This window comes from Pempheris klunzingeri, chromosome 10, assembly GCF_042242105.1.
Source record: "Pempheris klunzingeri isolate RE-2024b chromosome 10, fPemKlu1.hap1, whole genome shotgun sequence".
NCBI lineage: Eukaryota > Metazoa > Chordata > Actinopteri > Acropomatiformes > Pempheridae > Pempheris > Pempheris klunzingeri.
The window spans coordinates 13,837,729-13,858,279 of record NC_092021.1 but is presented as its reverse complement, the minus strand read 5'-3'; the positions used below and the strand labels follow the sequence as shown (position 1 = coordinate 13,858,279).

At 41.8% G+C, this 20,551-nt stretch overlaps 1 protein-coding gene across 1 annotated transcript; it reads right to left on the bottom strand.

Moving 5' to 3' along the window:
- Positions 1-474: 474 nt before the first annotated feature.
- slc12a8 (solute carrier family 12 member 8) lies at positions 475-18,502 on the bottom strand. Its single transcript, XM_070838041.1, has 14 exons — positions 18,447-18,502; positions 17,416-17,556; positions 16,914-17,060; positions 15,478-15,669; positions 15,096-15,327; positions 8,724-8,837; positions 8,390-8,477; positions 7,687-7,774; positions 5,289-5,435; positions 2,727-3,381; positions 2,525-2,622; positions 2,301-2,418; positions 1,149-1,209; positions 475-979 (listed from the first exon to the last, which is right to left on the bottom strand). Exons 2-14 carry the CDS (start codon positions 17,548-17,550, stop codon positions 811-813), a joined length of 2,244 nt encoding a protein of 747 aa, XP_070694142.1. The 5' UTR covers positions 17,551-17,556; positions 18,447-18,502; the 3' UTR covers positions 475-810.
- Between the last annotated feature and the right edge of the window lie 2,049 nt (positions 18,503-20,551).

The following is a 20,551-nucleotide window of genomic DNA, read 5'->3' as shown; positions in this document are numbered from 1 at the left end:
ACACCGTGTTCACAGAAGAAGAATTCTACATAAGGAGCAGATTTACTCACTACGTCTGGGTTAGAGGAGTGGTGCATCACTGGGTCCAACCGACCCCCTCCCTCCCTCCCTGCCCCCCAAGCATCTGAGAATTAGATCAGAAAGAATGAATTCAGAGCGTATAAATTAACCAGAACCACCAGCATGTTTGACAGTTGTCCTAAAATAATTATATGACGTCCAGTCCTATCAGCAATGACATTAGAGGGCTGCAAAGGATCGGCTTGTCATGAGAGTGCTTCTCTTTCTGCATTATTAATGTAAGACACTGTTTACTTTTGTTATTTTTCTTTAAATCAGACAAATCTAAAAGCTTGATGTTCACTGCATTTGGGTTTTTTTTTTTTTTAATCATATCCGAAATGTGACTAGAAAAAGAAAATTACCAACAACTTGGGAGATATTTTTTTCACTCAACAATGAACTGTATCCGTGCAGAATTGAACAGACATATTTTAATTTGTGTCACATGTACACATGCCACGTGAGCACCATGGTAGCTGGACCTGACAGTAATCTGACAACAAGGCTTCACAGATACTTCAGTCAAAGTTAAAGCCATTAAGTATATTAGGACAAAATAAAACATTTTTACTTTTAATTCAGTTACTTTTATGGAAGAAAAATGATCCACTGATTGTCTGTTAAATACAATATGTAAGCAGAATGTGGCTCATAGCGCAACATGACGCCCAGGATGAGGCAGAAAAAGTGTTTTTTTTTCTCCACGTTGACAACTGTGACATGTAACAGAGGAAGTGCTGAAGTCAGTCAGCGGAGTTGTGGTTGCACCATCTTGTCGGCCACTATGAATGAGGATTGATGATAGCGGTGACGAGAGGCAAAGTCAGCATTTTCCTCTGTCAGCTGCTTGGTCTTGAGGCCGACCCCGCACAGAGAGGGTGTGACTACGATCTCGTCCCGAGGAGATCCTTTACCGCTGAAAGACAGGCCGACAGTGCAGACAAATGGGTTGTTAGGTGACTCAGAAACATTACTGCATGTACAGATAAAGTTTCTCATCTTACATCATAAGACTTAATCTGGACAGAATATCTAACATAGACATTGCTTTGAAGAATGAAATCTCTTGTTTAAGCACACCATACCTGCAAATGCTATACAGTGTTGATTTGAGCCACGTGAAAAAGCTGAATCGAGCTGCAATACCTGCAAAAAAAATCCAAATCCAAATGTTTACGTACAGAAATCAGCTCAACAATGATAATAATGTTTCAATTTAACATGGCCACTATTTTTATTGTCAATATGTTTTAGTGTCAGCAAGAAACACAGACCATTGTGTCGAACCACCTGTGGGACAAGTGTTTAACACTTGCAGAGCTTGTGCTCAGACTCAGGCTGCTCAGGCGCGCTGTAATGGGGGCAGTTTGATGCACAGATGCTCGGTGTCCCATCCAGCTATTCTAAAAATCCAAGCCACAACAGCTGCCCGACTGCCAGGCGAAAAAGCCACAAGTGAAACTCCCAGCAATGTGCTCGAGTGCATTACCAGATCACATAATGAGTGAGCACAGGGTGACCAAACCATAAATGTTTAAATGCACACTGTAAATCAGGAGGTCTTCCCTAAATGCTCTAATTATACAAAATAAAAAATACAGGAATCGTGCCTCAGGTTATATAAGGCATTATTTGCAGGCTACTCCTACAGCTATTAAAGGCCTAAAGTTACTCAAGTTTACGGGATGACCTTGTAAACATGCCGTAAAAGGCGTAAAGTAGACTCTCTCCTTTCAGCAGACAGTAGACACATTGAGTTAATATCAAAAACAGAGAATCTGTAATGAAACTAGTTCATTAAAATCAGCATAGTAAATACAGATGAGCCCACAAAAGCGGACTAGCATTATTGGCTATAGGAGCTCAGCATTACTGAAAAGCTTCACATTTCACAGCTACACAGGGCCTGTGACCAAAGGCATTCCCTGCCCAACTTCACTTTGGCGTATTAAGCTGGAAAACGCTGCACAGGTGCATATGTGAAACACACAGAGACCCTCTGTCCCAGTTTACATCAGTAACTTACTCATCAAGTTGGAGTCTTTTTGCACTGCATGTGGTTTTTTTTAAATGCAGACTATTTCTGTCATTTCTGTCTCGTTGCAGATGTGCGAATGATGGTCAAAATGTGGAACTGCCCTGTCCAAGGCAGGACATTTGGTTCCCTTAACAGGACCCTCATCATGAAGCTAATCTCTAAAGCATCTCTAAATAAGAAATGAAGTGATGGAAATCACCTTTAGGTAGTCCAGGACTTGTTTTCCCGATGTAGAGGAAGAGCAGCAAGGCAACGACTATGTTTGCTAAGGCGTAAACCCACTGAATAACAAACATTATCAATATGGAGCTCAGGGCCTGAAGGAAAACACAAGATGTAGTCATGTTAATGATTAAATCCTGTAAATATACTCAATTATTAAAACAAAAAGAAATAATGTACAGCATGAAATGTGTCACATACCCCGATAAGAGCAACCCAGCGGTTGCAGACCTTTGCATAGAATGAATCCGTCATGGGTTTGATTTCACAGCTCTGGTGCTCTGCTTTACCTCCAGCACCTGAAAGATTTACAGGTAACTTAAAACATCTACAACTAGGCTCTATGATCTCTGTTCATGTCAGGTCTCATCGAGTCCAGTGTTTGACGGTTAGAGGCGATCACCTGCGCTGTAAGGGTCAGCGGATGAGTCCTGCTCAGCGTGATGTATTTTTGAGTCACATTTGACTTGCGGTTCTTCTCCAGCCGTGGGCTCCCCGTCTCCACACTTCACTTCAGCTTCCTCGTGTGGTGGAGCTGAACTCACCTCCCCTTCGGTCTCCTCTGAGAACAAATTGCTGTTTAGGTCCAATCCAAAGCTGTCCATCAGCTTCTGCTTGGTAGTAGCATGAGCCTTTCTGCCCTTGCTGCTGCTGCTCAGCTCTTGCATGGAGGGCGTCTTCTCGGCGTCAGCATTTGATACAGGGGGAAATATCTGGTCCATGTCCTTAGTGAACTCCAACAGCGTGCCTTTAACCTGCGGGCTTTCACCTCCACTCCCATAGTTTGGGAGAGCTGCCTCAATCAGAGGCCTGGAGCTCTGCCCGGTTGACCTGCGCTGGCTTCTTTTGGCCGGGACGAGGGGGTCCCTCTTCTCTTTAGTCTGCAGCTTGAATGTCGTGGCCACGCTGAAGTAGGAGTAGTCGATGAAGCTGTAGGTGAGCATGAAGTTGATGCTGACGATGGGGGCAAGCACGTTGACCTGACCGATGAAGATGAAGGCCATGGTGAGCACGCTGGTCAGACAGATGGCTGCCACCGGGGTCCTGTTTGGGCCCTTCTGTTAGATGGAGACAGTGTCACAACATGGAAGACTGTTAATAAAAATAAACACATTTCTATTATTAACTCATCAAAAGTTGATGTTTAGGAGATGTATGGGTCTCACAGGACAGTGACGCTGTAAAATCAATCTTTTGTCCAAATAAAACTTCACAGGAAGTGATGAAATCAAACTGTACTGAAAGTTACATTTGAGTGATATAACTGTCCAGTGTCCCAACAATGACCCCTTTCTCCAAATGGATAAATTGTTTTAACATGTGGTTTGTTAACCAGCGTGCTCTCACTTCCCAGGTCCTATCACACAGTTTAAGGAGCACTGCTGTGTGCCTGGCGGGCCTCCAGAGCACACAGCGGAGAAGGGCCCTGCCCGTCGCCCTTCCTGCGTTTGTTCTGAAGCTTTGATTTGGGCCAAGATGTCTAGGGCCTCATTCCAGCCCGCTGAGCGAGGTCAGACACTGCTGCCATCCAGGCAAGTCTGAGGAAAGCTGGGGGTGGACGGGGTCAGGACGCCAACGTGACTGTGTGCGAGTGCGTTGGTGTGGCTGTGTAGCAGCAGTGAGTCGTAACTCATTGCTGTAATGCAGTCGGTCCACTCATTGCTATGGAGTGCAGTCGGCACTCTATAGTTAGGCAGTCCTGTCACTGTTTCCTGTGGAGTCCACCCATAACACCCCCCAGTACATCCAGGCTACAGACACTTATTCAGACACCATTTACTGCAGGTAATAGAGACGATGTGACGATTTTAAACTTTGTGTAACTCATGTTAATATGATTTACCTAATAGCTCAGTGATTATATAATTATTTAAAGATGTAGTTTAGTTACTGGGGAATTTTACTGTTTTTTTTCCCTAAGTCAGATAAATGAACAGTTGCCCTTTTTATGTCCTGGGGAATCTACCATGTGATGTGTTTTTTTAAATTTCATTTTTGCTTTAGCTGAATTGATGAATGTCTGCGTTATCAGCGAGTAGCGCATCTTAAAAGCACAAAAACAAATCTTCTGACTGTCGGCCTTTACTAACGTGTACGTCTAACAGTATCCGTAGCAAACATTGTTACAAGTACACTCAAAATCCTCTCAGTTTCATTACATTCACAGCTAACAGAAAATGTGTATGTTAGGGTTTAGATAGATGGTTCAGATTTGCGTTTTCATGTATCCTGGTGGAGGAGGCCGCTTCTGAGGGAAGTTCTGCCTGAGACGTCCAACTTCTGTGCAAAGATTTGCACAGCTGTCATGGAGAAAGATTTGTTGACACGTGAGCTCAGCGGCTGTTTATGATTTCATCCAAAGTACTTTAAGGACTTCCCGTCTAAACTGGCATAGAAATTAAGCATCAAAGCTTGATGAAATAGAGTTGACAGCCCTGCAAAATCTATTTAGTGGACCACAGGTTGGGATTATTTGGTTAAACCACTATTTCCAAGGTCAATGAATGAACTTTAATGCTTAAACTGTATTGTTTAGAAAGACCACACAGACATCAGTCTGCTTTACAGCACGATTCCTCCTCCTTTAAAAAGAAGCAGCATCTTTATCCCATAGACTTCATGGATTTAGTTAAGCTGGACATGAAAAGGGCATCTATGAGTTTGTGCAACAAATAATTTGTCACAAAGGTAGTCCAAATGAAATGGTGTGTTTTGCTTACTTTGATCACTGCAGTCACATTAATAGCTAATATTATTAATGTGACAATCCAAACAGTCACAGTACTACTACCTACTTCAAATGGAATAAGAGCAAATAATCACTCTGCATGTAAGTGAACTCACTGGTGCATAAACACATACCCTCACTAAGTAATACGGATTTACATCATGATGACTTTAGCTAATATTTTTCCAGACATCCCTCCCTTTATGGCTTCATCCATCCATCCATCCACAAACCCACCCCTCTTCCCAGGAAGGCCAGAGCGGGGATGACCCTCTCTTGGGCAATGCACTGGAGGATCCTGGGTGCTCCGTACAGGCCGCCCATGCAGGAAGCCAGGGAGGAGATGTAGAGGCCCAGCAGAAAGAGGAAACCCACCAAGGAGACCTGGAGGAAGAAGGAAAACAAACACATGGTGGAAGAGGATGGGGTGTGGTTGAGAGCTCACAACAGCTACACCCAGTTTAGTTCCACTGCAGCCAGCCCCTTATGAAAACAATGAGAACTAACAACTGATGGATTTTGAAGGAATCAGTGATTGATTAAAGCAAAGTTGAATTTTTTTTAAATATGAGAGTGGTTATTATGGGTTAACATTAATCACATTTTTTTCAGTGACACTGCACTGAACTGGAGGTTCTTGCTACTGTCTTTAGAAACACCGCCCACTGAGGTCTGGTTGTTAAGTTCATTCATACTAGAACAATCCCTGATTCATCTCTAATTTAGGCCTGACACAGATGGACCAGAACACCAACTGACAACTGGCAGGGAGCTCAGCTGCATCAGACACATGGGCATGGGAAGTGGGGGTGCTGAGGGGGGCAGCAGCACCCTCTAAAATCAGGCATAAGAAAAACTATCTGTTCACTTAAAAGGTTTAATGACTTTGTCCTTTTCTACAGGGATTTTTTTTACAGTCTTTGTGATAAGAAAGAGGTCTGACTTTGTTTTTTATCCATTAATTATCAGTATGTATTAGTCTATAAAGTTTGGAGCGTCACAATAAAAGTAACCAAAGATGTCAGGGCATTGGTTATCCTGTCACACAGCTAAAGTACATAAGGTAACTGCAATTACTGCTACTGTACAGTGGCGTACGTCTGCACATGTGTACAGACCAGTAGTACAGCATGATATGGGATGTGGTTATAGCTCTAGATTATGAAATATATCTAGTAACTAGAGTTTGTCCTAAAAGGATGAGGTTTTACATAGTGCTGATTCGATAATGTTCAAATGAGCTGTACTTTACTCCCCCGGGGGAGAGAGAGACAACCCTCTAGTGGGTCACATCTCTTGCCTTCGCCCAGGTGCTGCCTCACTCCCACTTCATCTCCTCACAGTTTTTATTGCATTAGTTCAGTGTTTCTGCCTCTGTTGTTGCCCTGGCTGCTTCAAAACAAAACAAACTGCTGTGAATTGTTATTGACTAGTAGACATAAAATCAACCTGGCCATTCAAATCCATACAAAACACAATTGTGCAGCATTTAGTATGGCATGATTATAAATTATCTTAGAGAAAAATCTACTCATACAATTGGACATATTAGACATGGGGTCGAATGTGGCAGAAGCTTTTCTGTCAACCTTGGTGACTCTTTGTCCTCCTCAGTGCCTCTCGTTTGTGGAGCCCCTCAGGGTTCTACTCTCATTGCTATCAGTTTTTCTCTTTCTCCGTTCTCTTTAAGGCCCATCCTTAAAAAATACAGCATCTTATTCCACTGTTATGCAGATGACACCCACATTTACCCGCCTTTGACAAAGAAATTTGCAAACTCTTCAAAACCATTGTGGAATACTTTTACAGCTTTGAACGCTTTAATTGTTTTAAACTATAATGAAAGTAAACTGAAGTCCTTGAACTACATGTAAAACCCCCTGGGTGTGATAATAGACAGCGACTTTAAATTGGACACACAGATAAAGCCAGGAATTAAATCTACCTTCTTCCAGTCCTATTCATCATTCAGTGCTTTTGAAGGGGTTATACATGCTTTTATCACTGGACTTGACCACTGTCATGCCTTTTATGTGGGCGTCAGCCAGGCCTCTGCGTTTAATCCAGAATGCTGCAGCTCATCTTTTAGCTAGAAAATGCAAACAAGAACACATTTCCCTCACAGATGACTATAGTCACTGGCTCCCTGTATGTTTAAGGATTGATTAAGGACTTAATTGTTTGCCTAGAAATCATTAAAAGGGCTAGCTTCAACCTATCTCTCTTACCATTTGCAACCACACATAAAGTTGGACTGGAGAAAGCAGCTTTAAAAATGTTATAAACTTATACTTCTTCACGTCTGTTAATTATCATTATTGGTCATAAATCAGTCTTTAGGTGTTCTACCACTACCGGCTGGACTGTTGTGGGGCTGTAGACGGTAGATGTTAAGTGCTCTAGACTCCAAGTGTGAGCGCTGGGACAAACCCAGTATTTTTCATACACCTGAATCTCAGTATGCTGAAAATGGTGTACATCTTGTGGTTAAGAACATAAACATAGTCAGAACCTGAACAAACCTCACCACTAAAACAAAGTGAGCCATAGTGGGGAATCCCCTCACCTCACCCCACCCCCTCAGTTGAAAAGGCCTCTCTAACAAGACAGGGTGAAAACAGAGAGAGGAGTTTACCTTTTCTGCTATCAAGAAGTCATAGCGCAGAGCTTCTCTGGTGCAGATGGCCCCGAGGAGGAAGACAAAGACCAGATACAGGAACCACCTGTGGGTCACCAACAGTACACCACACAGAATTATTAACAACTGCTGCCTTCTCACTATTTATAGTAGAATTGTGTCATGACAGCTCCAGCGAGTGTTGCACAGGGCCATGATGGGGCCATGATAGGAATGTGAATTTGTTTGTCCTCCCCAGTGAAGGTGGAAAATTTGTCATTTTTGAAAAGATACCACAAAGTGCTCTCAGTAAAGTAAAATCAAAGCATGTGGAAAGTACCCTTTGGATGACTCAAGCCTCGATGGAGAGAGTGATACATTGAAAGCTATCCTTGTGGCATGATAAACAGATTAAGAAATTTGTAAGATATCTGTAAAATAATGTTTATTTTCTGACATTTTGGTACCGCAGCTTAACATTTTGCAAGTGGGTCACTTCAGACTTCGCTATAGCTCAGTCTGTAGGATTCCACAGTATTTCCGTACTTTTACATCCTCTGTTGTCTTTAGTTCTTACTGTATAATTACTGTCACTGTAGATCAGCCTGTCCGCTTTTGCAGACGATGCATTCTTGTGTGCTTAATAGTGTTTCCGTACAGTGTTTTCTCATTTTAAAATGTTGTGCTGTGAGTGTGAGTGTGTGTTGGGATGTCGTCATACGAGGTGAAGACAGCTGCCAGCGTTCCCACAGGGATGTTGTGTTCAGGCCGCTGAAGGTCTGAGCTCATGTTAAAGCCTGCCATAACCCCTACACACACACACACACACACACACACACACACACACACACACACACTTAGATACAAAATGCATTTTGACACAGTATATGTAGCTGTAAGAAATTAAAGGGGTGCTAGAGAGGTGACAGTTCACCTTAAAGGGCAGATTAGATGTTCCTAATACACACTGAAGTGTATTAGTGAACTGCAGGTGTATCACCTGCAAGCTTTTCACACAATATTAGATCAAAAAGAGATTCTGGGGGCCATCTCACCTGTAGCAGCCGGGAAAAAGACCCCAAATACCGTGAAGAAGTTTTCTCCAGGGCTGTAATCTGGCATTGTGTTACTGCTGAGCAGCCTGGGTGAATAACCGATGAAACCGTGCTCTGAGAGGGGAGACAATAACACACAAAACACATCAGTTCTGAGCCTTACACCGCAATTACAAGCTTGAATTCACTGAGCAAAACAGTCAACAGTATCAACATTATCAACCTGTCAACTGCAGACACTTAATGCATCATGTCATGTTGAATAAGGAAATATTCAAAACTCGCTTCTCAATATATTCAAAATGTCTCCTATAATTTCATTCAAAATTGTTGTTCTTAGTTGAAGAATTATTTTTTCAATCTCCTCGACAAGGACTACAAAATACCTTTATATGAATAAAACAGTCCAGACTTTGCCAACTGGTCTAGTCTCCTCTACAGTATTGCCCATATGAGATTGATTTGACTTTATAACAATAAATTCTGATAGGAAGACAAACTTCTAAATCACTGTGATATTTTCATTTGCTTGTTTTCATTTTCTTAGTATTTAGTGGCCATCTTTGGCCCTAGGTGATTACTGGTGAGTTTTTACACTGCACTTCCTGGAGAAGTTGAGACTGACTGGAAATGTAAACACATCACGTCTGGACAAGGGGATTTTTCCACAGAAGGACCTACAGAACCAGACACCAGATGCTTAAAACTCTGAGTAGATTCACGACTTAAATCTGTGTCCGCACAGAGACTAGAAATGTGCACACACATTCGTTTAGTCAGACTTATTAAGCCGCAAGTACGCGTGGTTCTGCTTCGTGAATCTCATTCATTGTGGCACCGGGTGCACGTGAGCGAGGCTCATTCCACTCCCACGGTTCGGGATAAATGGACGTAGAAACGCCCTTAAAAACCACCTCAATACTTGCTCCACCAAGTATCAATGAAAAGAAGAGAAAACAAGCGCGATTTCACCGACGGGGTCGCATCGGCGAGGCTCTCCAACAGCTGTCATTACGCGCGGCCATTACGCACAGCTTTGGCAATTTACAGCGGCTCAACCGCTAATTCATCACATGTAGCGTCACCATCATCGCGGTGATATAATGGTCAATGGTTGCAGTAGGTCTCTCATTTTATATTTCATGTCATTTTCATTTCACCCGCAGCAGTTAAAACCATGACTATGCTGGTCTCATATTCTTATATAAATACCAGTTCATGTGTGATAAAAAAAATAAAAAATGTGTATGCATGTTTTTTGTGCCTATACATCATTTATACTTCTCATCCCAGGTGCTTAAAATAATATACAGGCCTCCAATTCAAAATATTACATCATTATATCAGTCATAGTCAAAAGTTTAGTAATTAGTACATGATTATGGATCTCTGTAGCCAAAATAATGTATAAATTTAAATATTTAAATTTTCATATTCCTCCAAGTCAAACTGGGCCCACTTTAGATCTACCATTGTGTGCAAACCCCCACAAAAAACTTTTAAAATTAGAAACGTTACATGCCTTTCATCAAAGTGAATGGCAACAATAGGAAGCAGGACACTTTAAAAGTATGCAGTCTAAAGCCAGGACAGGTCAGTTCAGTCTAGCTCAGTTTGTTCAGATTGTTCTGCATTGGTGGGGGCCATTTAAACCACACAGTCTGAAGGGCCCGCCTATGTTACAACACCGGACATTTCCCCCTTGGTTATCTTGCGATGGGAAAGAATGTGTTCTCTCAGATTAATGACATGTTTATCCAAAAGGAAGTCACCACCCTTTTCAGAAGCTCAGCAGCTTCCAAGTTTTGTAGAAAAAGAGCGAGTGAGAGAGGGAGACAGAGAGTGAGAGAAAAGAGAGAGAGGGTGAGAATGCTTTTTTTTCTTCTTTTGTTTTATACAAAAACCCAAATCATAACAGCTGGGTAGACTAGCTATTCTCCACGATAGAGATTTAACGAGGCTGTGAAAACTGACATCAAATGAGACAAGGAGCCAAAACTCTTGTTCACTGTGACCCGGTGAGACCGCCCTCTGTCCAAACAATGAGAATCTAACAAATCCAGAGTCAGTGTCCATGTCTGCACTGTGGGCTCCCCACCCATATTACAACATCATACACCAACATCCAACCATGCCTGACTCGGAGTACTCAGCTGGAAAAACTCTTTCTATGAACACAAATTAATCGTTCAGCTACACTGCAGTTTGCGTACACAGTTCTTGAGATTAAATACTTCAAGGCAAACTGTCTTTCAAGGGCAACTTTTGTGTACCTACGTAGTCACATCCCTCATACTGTGATCTTTTATGACTGAACACCTGCACAAGTGATGTTCCCATGTGCCACAGCTGTACTTTGTGTTTAGTGCTAATCCTTGCATGATAAAACACTAAACTAAGATGGTGACTGCGATAAACATCACACCCACTCAAAGTCAGCATGTCAAAATCGTCATTCTGAGCATGTCAGCATGCAGATGTTAGCATGTCGTTTTCAGCCTCCGTCTGAACACTGCGTAGTAGAAGAATTTGTGAGCAACAAAAAACAATGGTGGACAGCGAGGTGGATTCAGGAAGTTTTCAATGTGTGGTGACAGTCGGCCTGCTGACGAGCTGGAGGAGGTCACATGATCAAGAGATCGCCTTATGACATCATAAGGGGAGCCAAATCTAAACAGAGCGTTTTTTTACTCACATTGACTGAAAGATGGAGCTGGAGAAAAAGCAAGATGATGGTTTTTATTCATTGTTTTGGTCGATCTGTAGACACACCAGTGTCACATGTATGTTGAAAAGACATTATAAAGCGCATATGGAAATAATATTGACCTTTAAGTCTTGTTGCGTAAAAACCAGCTTTTATCCAGCTATTTAGTTACATCATGGATGTCTTACTAATGGCACCTAGCATTTCTTTAACTTTTATATTACATGACTGGTTGGAGAAATAAACTGTAAAGTCATGTGGACAGAACGTAATCTGTAAAAAAAATAAAATAATAAAACAACATGAAAAACGCATAATTCTGCTCTATGGGCCTACAGAGCAAACAAGTGTAAGTGTTTATATTTCACCGTGTATATTGTGTGAAGAACAAGTGTATGGGCAGCGTGGGGCTCCTTTCTGAACTCTGCATTCCTGTGTTACAGACTGGAATGTGTAGTCAGATTACATGAGCATCTGAGGCCTCTCCCTCCATCTGACTGACCTCGTACCGTCCCACAAAAACCAGTACAAACTGCTGTGCATGGAGAACAGTGCAGGCTGTGATGTTACAGAGGCGGGGCCGGTCCCATTGGGATGATTGAGAGCTGCATATTACAGTGTGGATCACAGAGAGAGATGATGTAGCAGTCTCTGGAGTGGCAGCAGGCCTCAGATCTCAGTTCTTTGTCATTTTCCAAAAATGTGGGTGAGTCTGGTTAACACCCTAAACCCCAGAACCAAGGAGCACATTATGGCTTCCTGTTCTGTGGGGAATAGGCTTCAGCTCTAGGGAGCAGGAGAAGGCGTGTCAGATTGTATTTCATCTGTGACCACAGTCAGAGGGTTTTGAACAGAGACAATACGCTGGCAGCGTTTCCGACCAAACCAACTCGTTGACTACACTCGAAGGGTATAATTAGGAAATGAATTGCCCTTCCCTCAGGGATCAGGAAGCACTAAAGTATTCTGGTCTTACATATTGCAGCCATGCACTTTTTCTATTTTAACTCCACCTGTACTGCAGGAAGGACTTGTCATAATCAGTCACTTAACAGATCCTTGTAGATGGGCAAATCAGGAAGCCAGGTCAGTCCACAGTCTTAAGTATTGTACTGTATACATTAGGATAGTGGCTGAGAGTGTATTTTGACAGAATGAGGTGGATGGCTATTAACACATGTGGTTTGATAAGGATATGGGTAATATGGGACAATAAAGGCCAGTATAAATACCATAACAAACCCATAGCAATTTAGATGTTCCCCATCAAATATCTTTGTTTCAAAATCTAAAAGCCACTGAAACTGAGTCAAAATAAGGGAAATCTAATCACTGAAACAATACGATAACAAGAGATACCAACTATATGCACCAGCTGTCGCATATTCAGCTTTGCAATAAATACATAATTAGCTTAGGAAAGCAACTAATGGCCATTCAGTGACTCATGATTATTTTCTCAATGAATCGGTTGATCTCTGAAGTGTAAAAAATTGTAAAAAAAATGCAAATAACAGTTTGCCAGCCCAAAGAGAGATCTTATTTTTAAAACACTCAGTTCTGAATATCGACGAGTCAGTTGATGTTTTTCAATATTTCCAACCATACTGCCAATAAGCCAATGTATCACTTATGTTTTGATACAGGACACCACTTTGGTGAAGCGACATACATGGTGGGTAATGAATTAAAGGAAAACCAACATAAAGTGTCTTAGGTAGGGGTTGGGCGACATGTGCCAACAGAACAGTTTCAGTGTATCCTGGCACTGATTCTACGAGTGGCTGAACTCTACTGGAGGGACGGACCTAAACAAAGATCTTCCACAAGGTATTCCCTTATTTGGTGTTTTAATGATTGCGGCGGAGCGTGCTGTCTAACACGGCAGTCCAAAAATCTCACGTAGGTGTTCAGCTGGGTTGAGATCTGGTGACTGTGATGGTCACATCACATCACTTTCACACTAACCAAACCACTCAGTGCCCCAGTGGATGGAGGCGTTGTCATCCTGGAGGGCACAACTCACATCAGGATATATATGTTTCATTATAGGATATTGATTTCCAGTTGTATTGACTGTTGACCCTTCCCTCTACAGGGCCCAAAACCAAGACCCAAACCAAGCCAAGAAAATACCCCCTGGTGCATAACAGAGCCACTGGATGAAGGGTTTTTCCTTTAATTTGTCACCATGAAACCTTCATTGGTGACAGCTTTGCCGGGTGCACATAGGTGAAGTGTTATCAAATCGTGACTGCATGATTTTGGCAGTGGTTCTTTTTCCTTTGGTGAGCGTGGGCTAATCTGGGCTGTTTCAACTTGCAAGGGGACCTGCTGGTCCTCTGCCAACCATGAGGTCACCACAACACACACACAGCACATCTTAATTGGAAAAACCTGGAGTAGTCATTACAGCTGGTTCTATAACAGTCCTAAAGGACTACAAACCAGCCTCTGCCTACTGTACTATGAAGAAGGCTGGAGGTTTGAAGTGAGTCTGTTTTTCACACCAATGTAAAGCTTATTCTTACAAAAACAAGCCTCTGTCCACAGCTGGACAAGAACACAGAGCTCCTTCTGGAGCGCTGAGAAAAGCCAAAAAAAGTTCTCTGTGTGAAATACTGTCCATATGCATATTTTTCATGCTGTTTTTATGTAAGGCATAGTGACCATTTTTGTGGCTATAAAGTCGAATTCACATGAAGACCGGCTTGATTTCTGGAACACTTTTCTCTTCCCACTGGACAGGACGTTGATAATCAGTGTGAACAGGAAACGTGGGGAAGGACTTCCTGAAGGCCAGCAAAAGAATACAATCTACTCAAAAAAAGGGCAACATTTCCTGACCATAAAAGAAAAAAAAAAAAAAAAAATCTTCTCAATAAACCTACTACCGGTGTCAGACTTAAGCCAAAACAGAATGAAAACAGCACTTTACAGAAGTTTCTAACAAAAACAACCACTCAGTGCAGGAGGAAAAAGAAAGTTTGTGTTGGAGAGAAAATGACTGAACAGGCAAACAGACATGACAAAGTGGATAAAATGTGTATCAAAGAGGTGGTTACACAGACTCCAGCCTCATGAGGACGTGAACTGTAGAGATATAGCCTCAGCATAATACATGACAAATACTGACGATAGTAAATGATGCTGCAGCTACATCTACTGGCCTGAACAGGTCACAGACACAGACAGGATTATACCTCCTAAATAAACTATGCTGATCTTACCTTTCTCTGATACATTAACTATATGAAAATAATTGTATGACAACTGGCTACATGCTGCTTCAGAGACTTTGCCATTGATATTATTCTGGACTAAACACTGAATATACCATATTATCACCACCATCTTGATTCTGCGGTTTACATTCATCCAGATGCAATTTCAAAAAGTGCACTACTGAATTATTCCCTGGGTGAATATGCGTATGTATATGAATAACTGTACATACTGTATATATCCTCTGTGTGTGGTATAAAGTTAAACTACCTTGATACCATGAAAATCTGGAGATTATTTTGGATTTAAAACAACAATACAGTATCAGAGGGCATTGAATAATTGCACAAAACATTTTGTTTGATTTAAACCTTCCCACAATCCCTGTTTACTTCCTTCTTTATACCCTTCCTGTCTATATTCATGACCCCCAGCCCTACCTGGATCAAGGTGTGTGAAGGTGCCAATGACAAAGTCCAGCGTGGAGACGGCCAGCACGGCCAGCAGCAGCAGCTGGAGTCGGACGATCCACTTGACACCGGCCAGGTTGATTCCGAGCAGTGCCAGCAGCACCGCCGCCGACATGCTGCGCACCGCCCACTGGCCCTGTAGACCGAGCACCTCGGCCACAGACTCAGAGAACCCTGTGATGTACATGGCCCCGGCTACACACTGCAAGGTGGGAAGCCGCGTGAGGAAAAAGGCAACACAGGGAAAACTTAACGGAAATGTGTGGGTCTGTTTAGCCGCATCACAAACAAAAAATATTAGCATGAGCCTTCAGAAACAGTCGCTTCAGTCCGAGCCAGATTTGCTGCTCACCTGTCCAAACACATAAAGGAGGCCCACAGTGCCCCCCACCCTGCCACCCAGGACGGTGGAGATCATGGAGTAGATTCCTCCACTCCCAACACCACAGTGCTCACACACGCCGATCCCCGACATCACGGTCACTAAAGCCACCACCACGACCAGCGAGACCAGGAGCATCCCGAGCAGCACCCCCGTGTTCCCCTGGATGATGTGGACACAAGATACTGAGTGAGTCTGAGGCAGGTAAGTTATCTCCATCTGTAAACTGAATAGACTTTTACTCCTATATGCTTAGTGCTTTGTATGTTTTATAGATTCTCCACACACGCTTGTAGCTTTTTCTCTCTTTGTATGTCAGCTCACATACACACAAATACTATTTTCTGCTCCCAAACTGCATAATTAGATTTCCTCCTCAGTATTAAGGAAAGCTAAGGACAAGAAACCCTGTGGAGAAATCAGTGCCATTAAACCAGGGAAAACATACACTCTATATTTATGCACAATAAGTAATAAGGAAGCTAGTGGTTTATGGTGAGCTGCATCTCACGGTGGGCAGGAACCCCCGTCTCTCACATGGCGAACTATGTTTCAGCTGCCAAGCTAAGCCCACACAGATGTAGCAATTAAGCTCACAGGCTCTTTGTAGCCGTGTCCTGTGATGACACATGCACATTAAAGTGTTTGGGATCAACCGGCAGGGTGACACATACTTAATGATGGGTGCAGCTAAAAATAAAAATCAAAAGCAGAAAACAGAGGTAGACGGAGATGTGCAAAGCACACAGCTATTAACAGACATGAGGGTGAAAATTATCAAGTGCAACAGAGAAAATAAACATAATGTGCTTTTTACAGTATTTAGCTGCATCAGTACGCTGTAAAAAAAAACTGCAGCTGTGGTTACCAGAATTTCATTGTGAAAATGACGGTAAAACTTTTTCTACTATTATGGTAAAAGGATAATAATACTGTTTAGTTAAGGCTAGATGTTGATTCCAACTCTTACTATATAAATACAAGTTTTTTTCCATAGAAAAACATAGATTTTCCTTAGATAAACACTGTTCTGCCATATAATTAACATGAAGCTAGCTTGTGAATACCATATAAATAATAACAATTTTTTGCCATGAAATAAGAAGGTGTTTTACTGTGTAGATAAAGACTCTACATAATCAATGAGCTTCAGCATTCTTTGACACATAGAGGTTCATATCTAGGTTATTTTCAAACCTTTCAGGTTTTTCTTTTTCCTCTTGGCTTCTCTGTTAATGCATGTGAAGACAACTACACACACAGTAAGAGGGCTGTTTTTTCTGCCTGGATTTGGCTGCACAAATGGCCATAATGCAAAAATATCAGAAGACAGATGAATACAGTGGTCTGATAATCACAGCTTGTAAAAGAGAAAGAGTGGAGAGAGCAACACGGCGTAAACTCACCACCAGGTAGCCGGTGCGTAGGAACAGCACCACGCCGAAGATGTTGATCATGCAGGTGGTGAAAACTCCATCCCAGGTACCGAAGAGCACCGGCTCCCACACAAACACTTTGATGCGCCACCACGGCTGGCTAGACTGCTGCAAGCCCTGACCAATGAAACCCAACAGGTAAAGCAACAAGTCAAGAAACTCTGCACTGCAGTTAATGGTTGGTTTTAGATCTGAGAAAAGGTTGTTTGTTTGACTCTTTAAAACTCAAATGACAAAAAGGATGCTAATTAAGGGCAGTGTCACACAATGGAAGGACAGAAACGGATGATGGGACAATACTTTACGCATTAATTAAACGGAAATCCTCCATCTGATGAAAACAAAGGGTGAAAAGGGACCGCTTCAAGGCCACAAAGGATCTGATAGTTGGGAAAGGTCATTACTTTTGTGTAAAATACCATCATCACCCTGCATCTGACAAATCTTCGAGGTGACAGAGCAAACACGGTACCTGTGCATCTTCATGAAACAGATCGTGGACGTGTGTGTTTGCGTTGCTGTCTGCAACTGCCCCCTTCAACAGTCCTGCCCCGGCTCCCTCCTGGTCACAGGTGTGCACAGTCCAACCTACAGGCAGGGTTTCCATTGCAGCCTGCAGGTGTAAACACTGGTGTTACGCTCAATCAAAGCCCCATTTAATCCAAGGGAGCCAAAAAAGTGTGGATGTAAAACCACACTGAGTGACCACATTGGTTTGCTCTGTTGAGGAAGTAAAGGGCCTAATGGCTGAGTTAGTCTTTAGACTGGCTGTGCTGGTCCCGCCTATCCCGGTTAATAAACAGCACCAGGTGCAGCAAGAGGACACCCGGATACAGCCGGGTGTGCACCTGAAGCAGGAGCTCTGCAGACGTCAAGAAAAAGCCAAGCTGACATTTACCAACAGCAACTAAAACAATAAATCAGTCCCGGCAGGCCTTGGATCACGGTGGTATATTTATTAGCAGAAGCGAACAGATTTCTACATAGGTTTGACCTCAGTTTTTAGCCTTAAATCAGCTGTTTCACATGTCCTTTGAAAACTCTTTTTGTTGGCAAGTATAGTGAGCATTAATAAGTCATCGTATCTCTGTGGTGCCAGAGTAGCTCTCGCTCAGGCTTAAAACGAGACCGGAGCCAAACCTAATTAACAAACATGTCAATTTAATGTTTTCTGGTGGCAAAGGTGAAATATGCTGCAGTTTCTTCTCAGTGTTCACTCTTAAATTAAGCAACACACAAAACGGCGACGTACAAAATGCAATTAAAAAGTAAAATTAAAAGTTTTTTTTTAAAAATCTAAATTTATTTGCCCCAAAAAAGTAACATTTGTGGCAGTGGAGTGACGCAGAAAGTCACAAGTGTTTGGTCAGAGCACCTGTGCATTCAGAAAATGTCTTAAATCAGATTTTACGAGGCAAATCCTTGAAATGACATATTTTTGAATTGAGTTTGGCGTGAGGCTGTCCCCATTCATGGAGCGTCCGCGCCGTGAGCTAAACCTACCTCTCACACGGTCCCACATCAGTCCACGCTGAGGGGGGGAAAAACCTGAAGAGTCACTTATGAGGAGTGACAGTCCGGCTGTCCATAGCGCCACAGTGATGGCTCAGTCTGTGTGAACAGGACGCACAGCTCCTCCTGCTGAGCGCTGCGTGTTTCTGAAAACGTCAGCAGGTGACTTCAGGTAGATGTGTTGTCACTGGTTACCTTCCAGGGTGTGTTGCTGCTTTGCACAAGGATCATGTGTTAGTTTTGGCAAGCCCTGCAGCAGGCAAGGTTGACTAATGATTAAGGCTGAGAAATGCATGTACCGCTCACTGTCCTTATCTTTTGATTGGTGGAATTCTGTCCTGAAAACATGTTTGGACTCCAGTTTTAGAGAAAGGCTGCAGTTGTGGCCTAGAATATGATTTTTTTCATCTATTTCTGCCAGTCTACAGTCATATTTTACCCAACAACAGACTCGGAACAAATTATAACAAATCCAGAGGGTATATTTGTAGATTTAACACATCAGAATATACACTTAAAAAGGGTAAGTGATATGAATGTCTTTGGATGTAACAGCAAACTGACAAGTGCTTGCCCTCTCTAATTTTCTTGTGCTATAAAAATGAATATCTTTGGTTTTTGGATTGTTGGTCCGACAAAATATGACATTTAAAGACCTCAAGATGTAGCTTACTCCGGGAAATGTGAACCTCTGTCTCATTTACTTACATCTGAGACAGAATCATCAGTGGAAAAAAAAACAAAAAAAACACATTCATAAATTGGTCTTTGCATTATCAAAAACAATCCAAGGTCCAAATCTGTGAATCATTTTATTTATAAGGACATGACACACAACAATCAAAACAACAATTTAATCAGATTGTTTACAAATCATAATATGTTGCAAAAACCTAATCATATGGGTTACTTGACTGAAATTAATCAGCTACAATTAAAGCTGCACATTATTCATAAAACAAGTTCACTCGACCCAACAAGTTAGAGACCATGCAAATAAACCTTACTGTCTAACTTAAGATCAGCCTTACAGTGAAGCAGTGGGGCTTCCTCGCCACGTTCTTTAAAAGTATGAAAATGCTGAAGTTCAGATTCCAGGAGATTCCTGTCCGCATTCGAAAGATCTTGACACAAACGACTTGTACAGAGTTAAATGAGAGTAGCAATAGTGACTGTATATGATATACTGTACATATCAGTGCCATAAATGACATGTTTCAAAAATAGTTCTTATCAAAAAATTAATAATTCAGGTTTTTTTTCTTGTTTTTGTTTTTTTTTTTTTTTTACACAAAACAATTTTTTTTTTTTCCTATAGCTTATACAAGGACACTTATGGCCAGGTTACTGACAATAGTAAATTAAAAGGAAAAAATAGCATGGTACTGCTCATATAATTCACGACAACGACTGCATCAACTGCATTTGAAATTGCTTAATTCAGCTCATATGAACAATTCATGGGATACGATTTACCGAAGCAGAACTACTCATCTGCACTGTGCTTTCAGTGATTGCTCACAATAAAATGGGTAGCTAGTGAAATATTTCAGTTTAGCATTACGCTCCATCCAAAGTCTGTCTTAAGGGACATGAATTCAAGGTGAACACAAATGCTGAGTTTAAATATTTGATACAAAAAAAAAAAAAAAAAAAAAACTGATTTCACTTTGAAACCAAATAAACTTTTTCTGGGGTTGAGGGCTTTTCATTACCAACAGCTGTTTACAGTAAATCCCATCAAAATGCACAATCAACTGCATTAATTTACAAAAGAAAATAAAATAAAAATAACCAATCATCAATAAAAGTGTAAAACAAGTGTAATTTTTCTTCTGATAGCAGTGGTGAGATATATACAAACATCGGAAAGCCACATGTCAGCAAGTGAAATGGATTCATTGTTGAATGTAATAAATGCTGGAAAACTAATTAATGTGCCTTCCACTGACAAAAAGTGTCTCTTGCACAAGACTTGTCTCTCTATTGACACGAAGATCCGACAGAACGTAATACAATGTATTTACAGCAGGATCGTTTCTATACATTCTGGTGGGAATGTTCAGTGAGGGAAAATAAAGTATTCGATGATTAAT

Bases quoted from the DNA above. Each gene is read 5' to 3' on its own strand.
- slc12a8 (XM_070838041.1), bottom strand. From the start codon at position 17,550: ATGGAAACCCTGCCTGTAGGTTGGACTGTGCACACCTGTGACCAGGAG. The intron at 17,061-17,415 runs GTACCGTGTTTG...TTCATTGGTCAG, and splicing joins TGTTTCATGAAGATGCACAG to GGCTTGCAGCAGTCTAGCCA. The intron at 8,478-8,723 runs GTGAGATGGCCC...GTGTGTGTGTAG, and splicing joins CTTTTTCCCGGCTGCTACAG to GGGTTATGGCAGGCTTTAAC.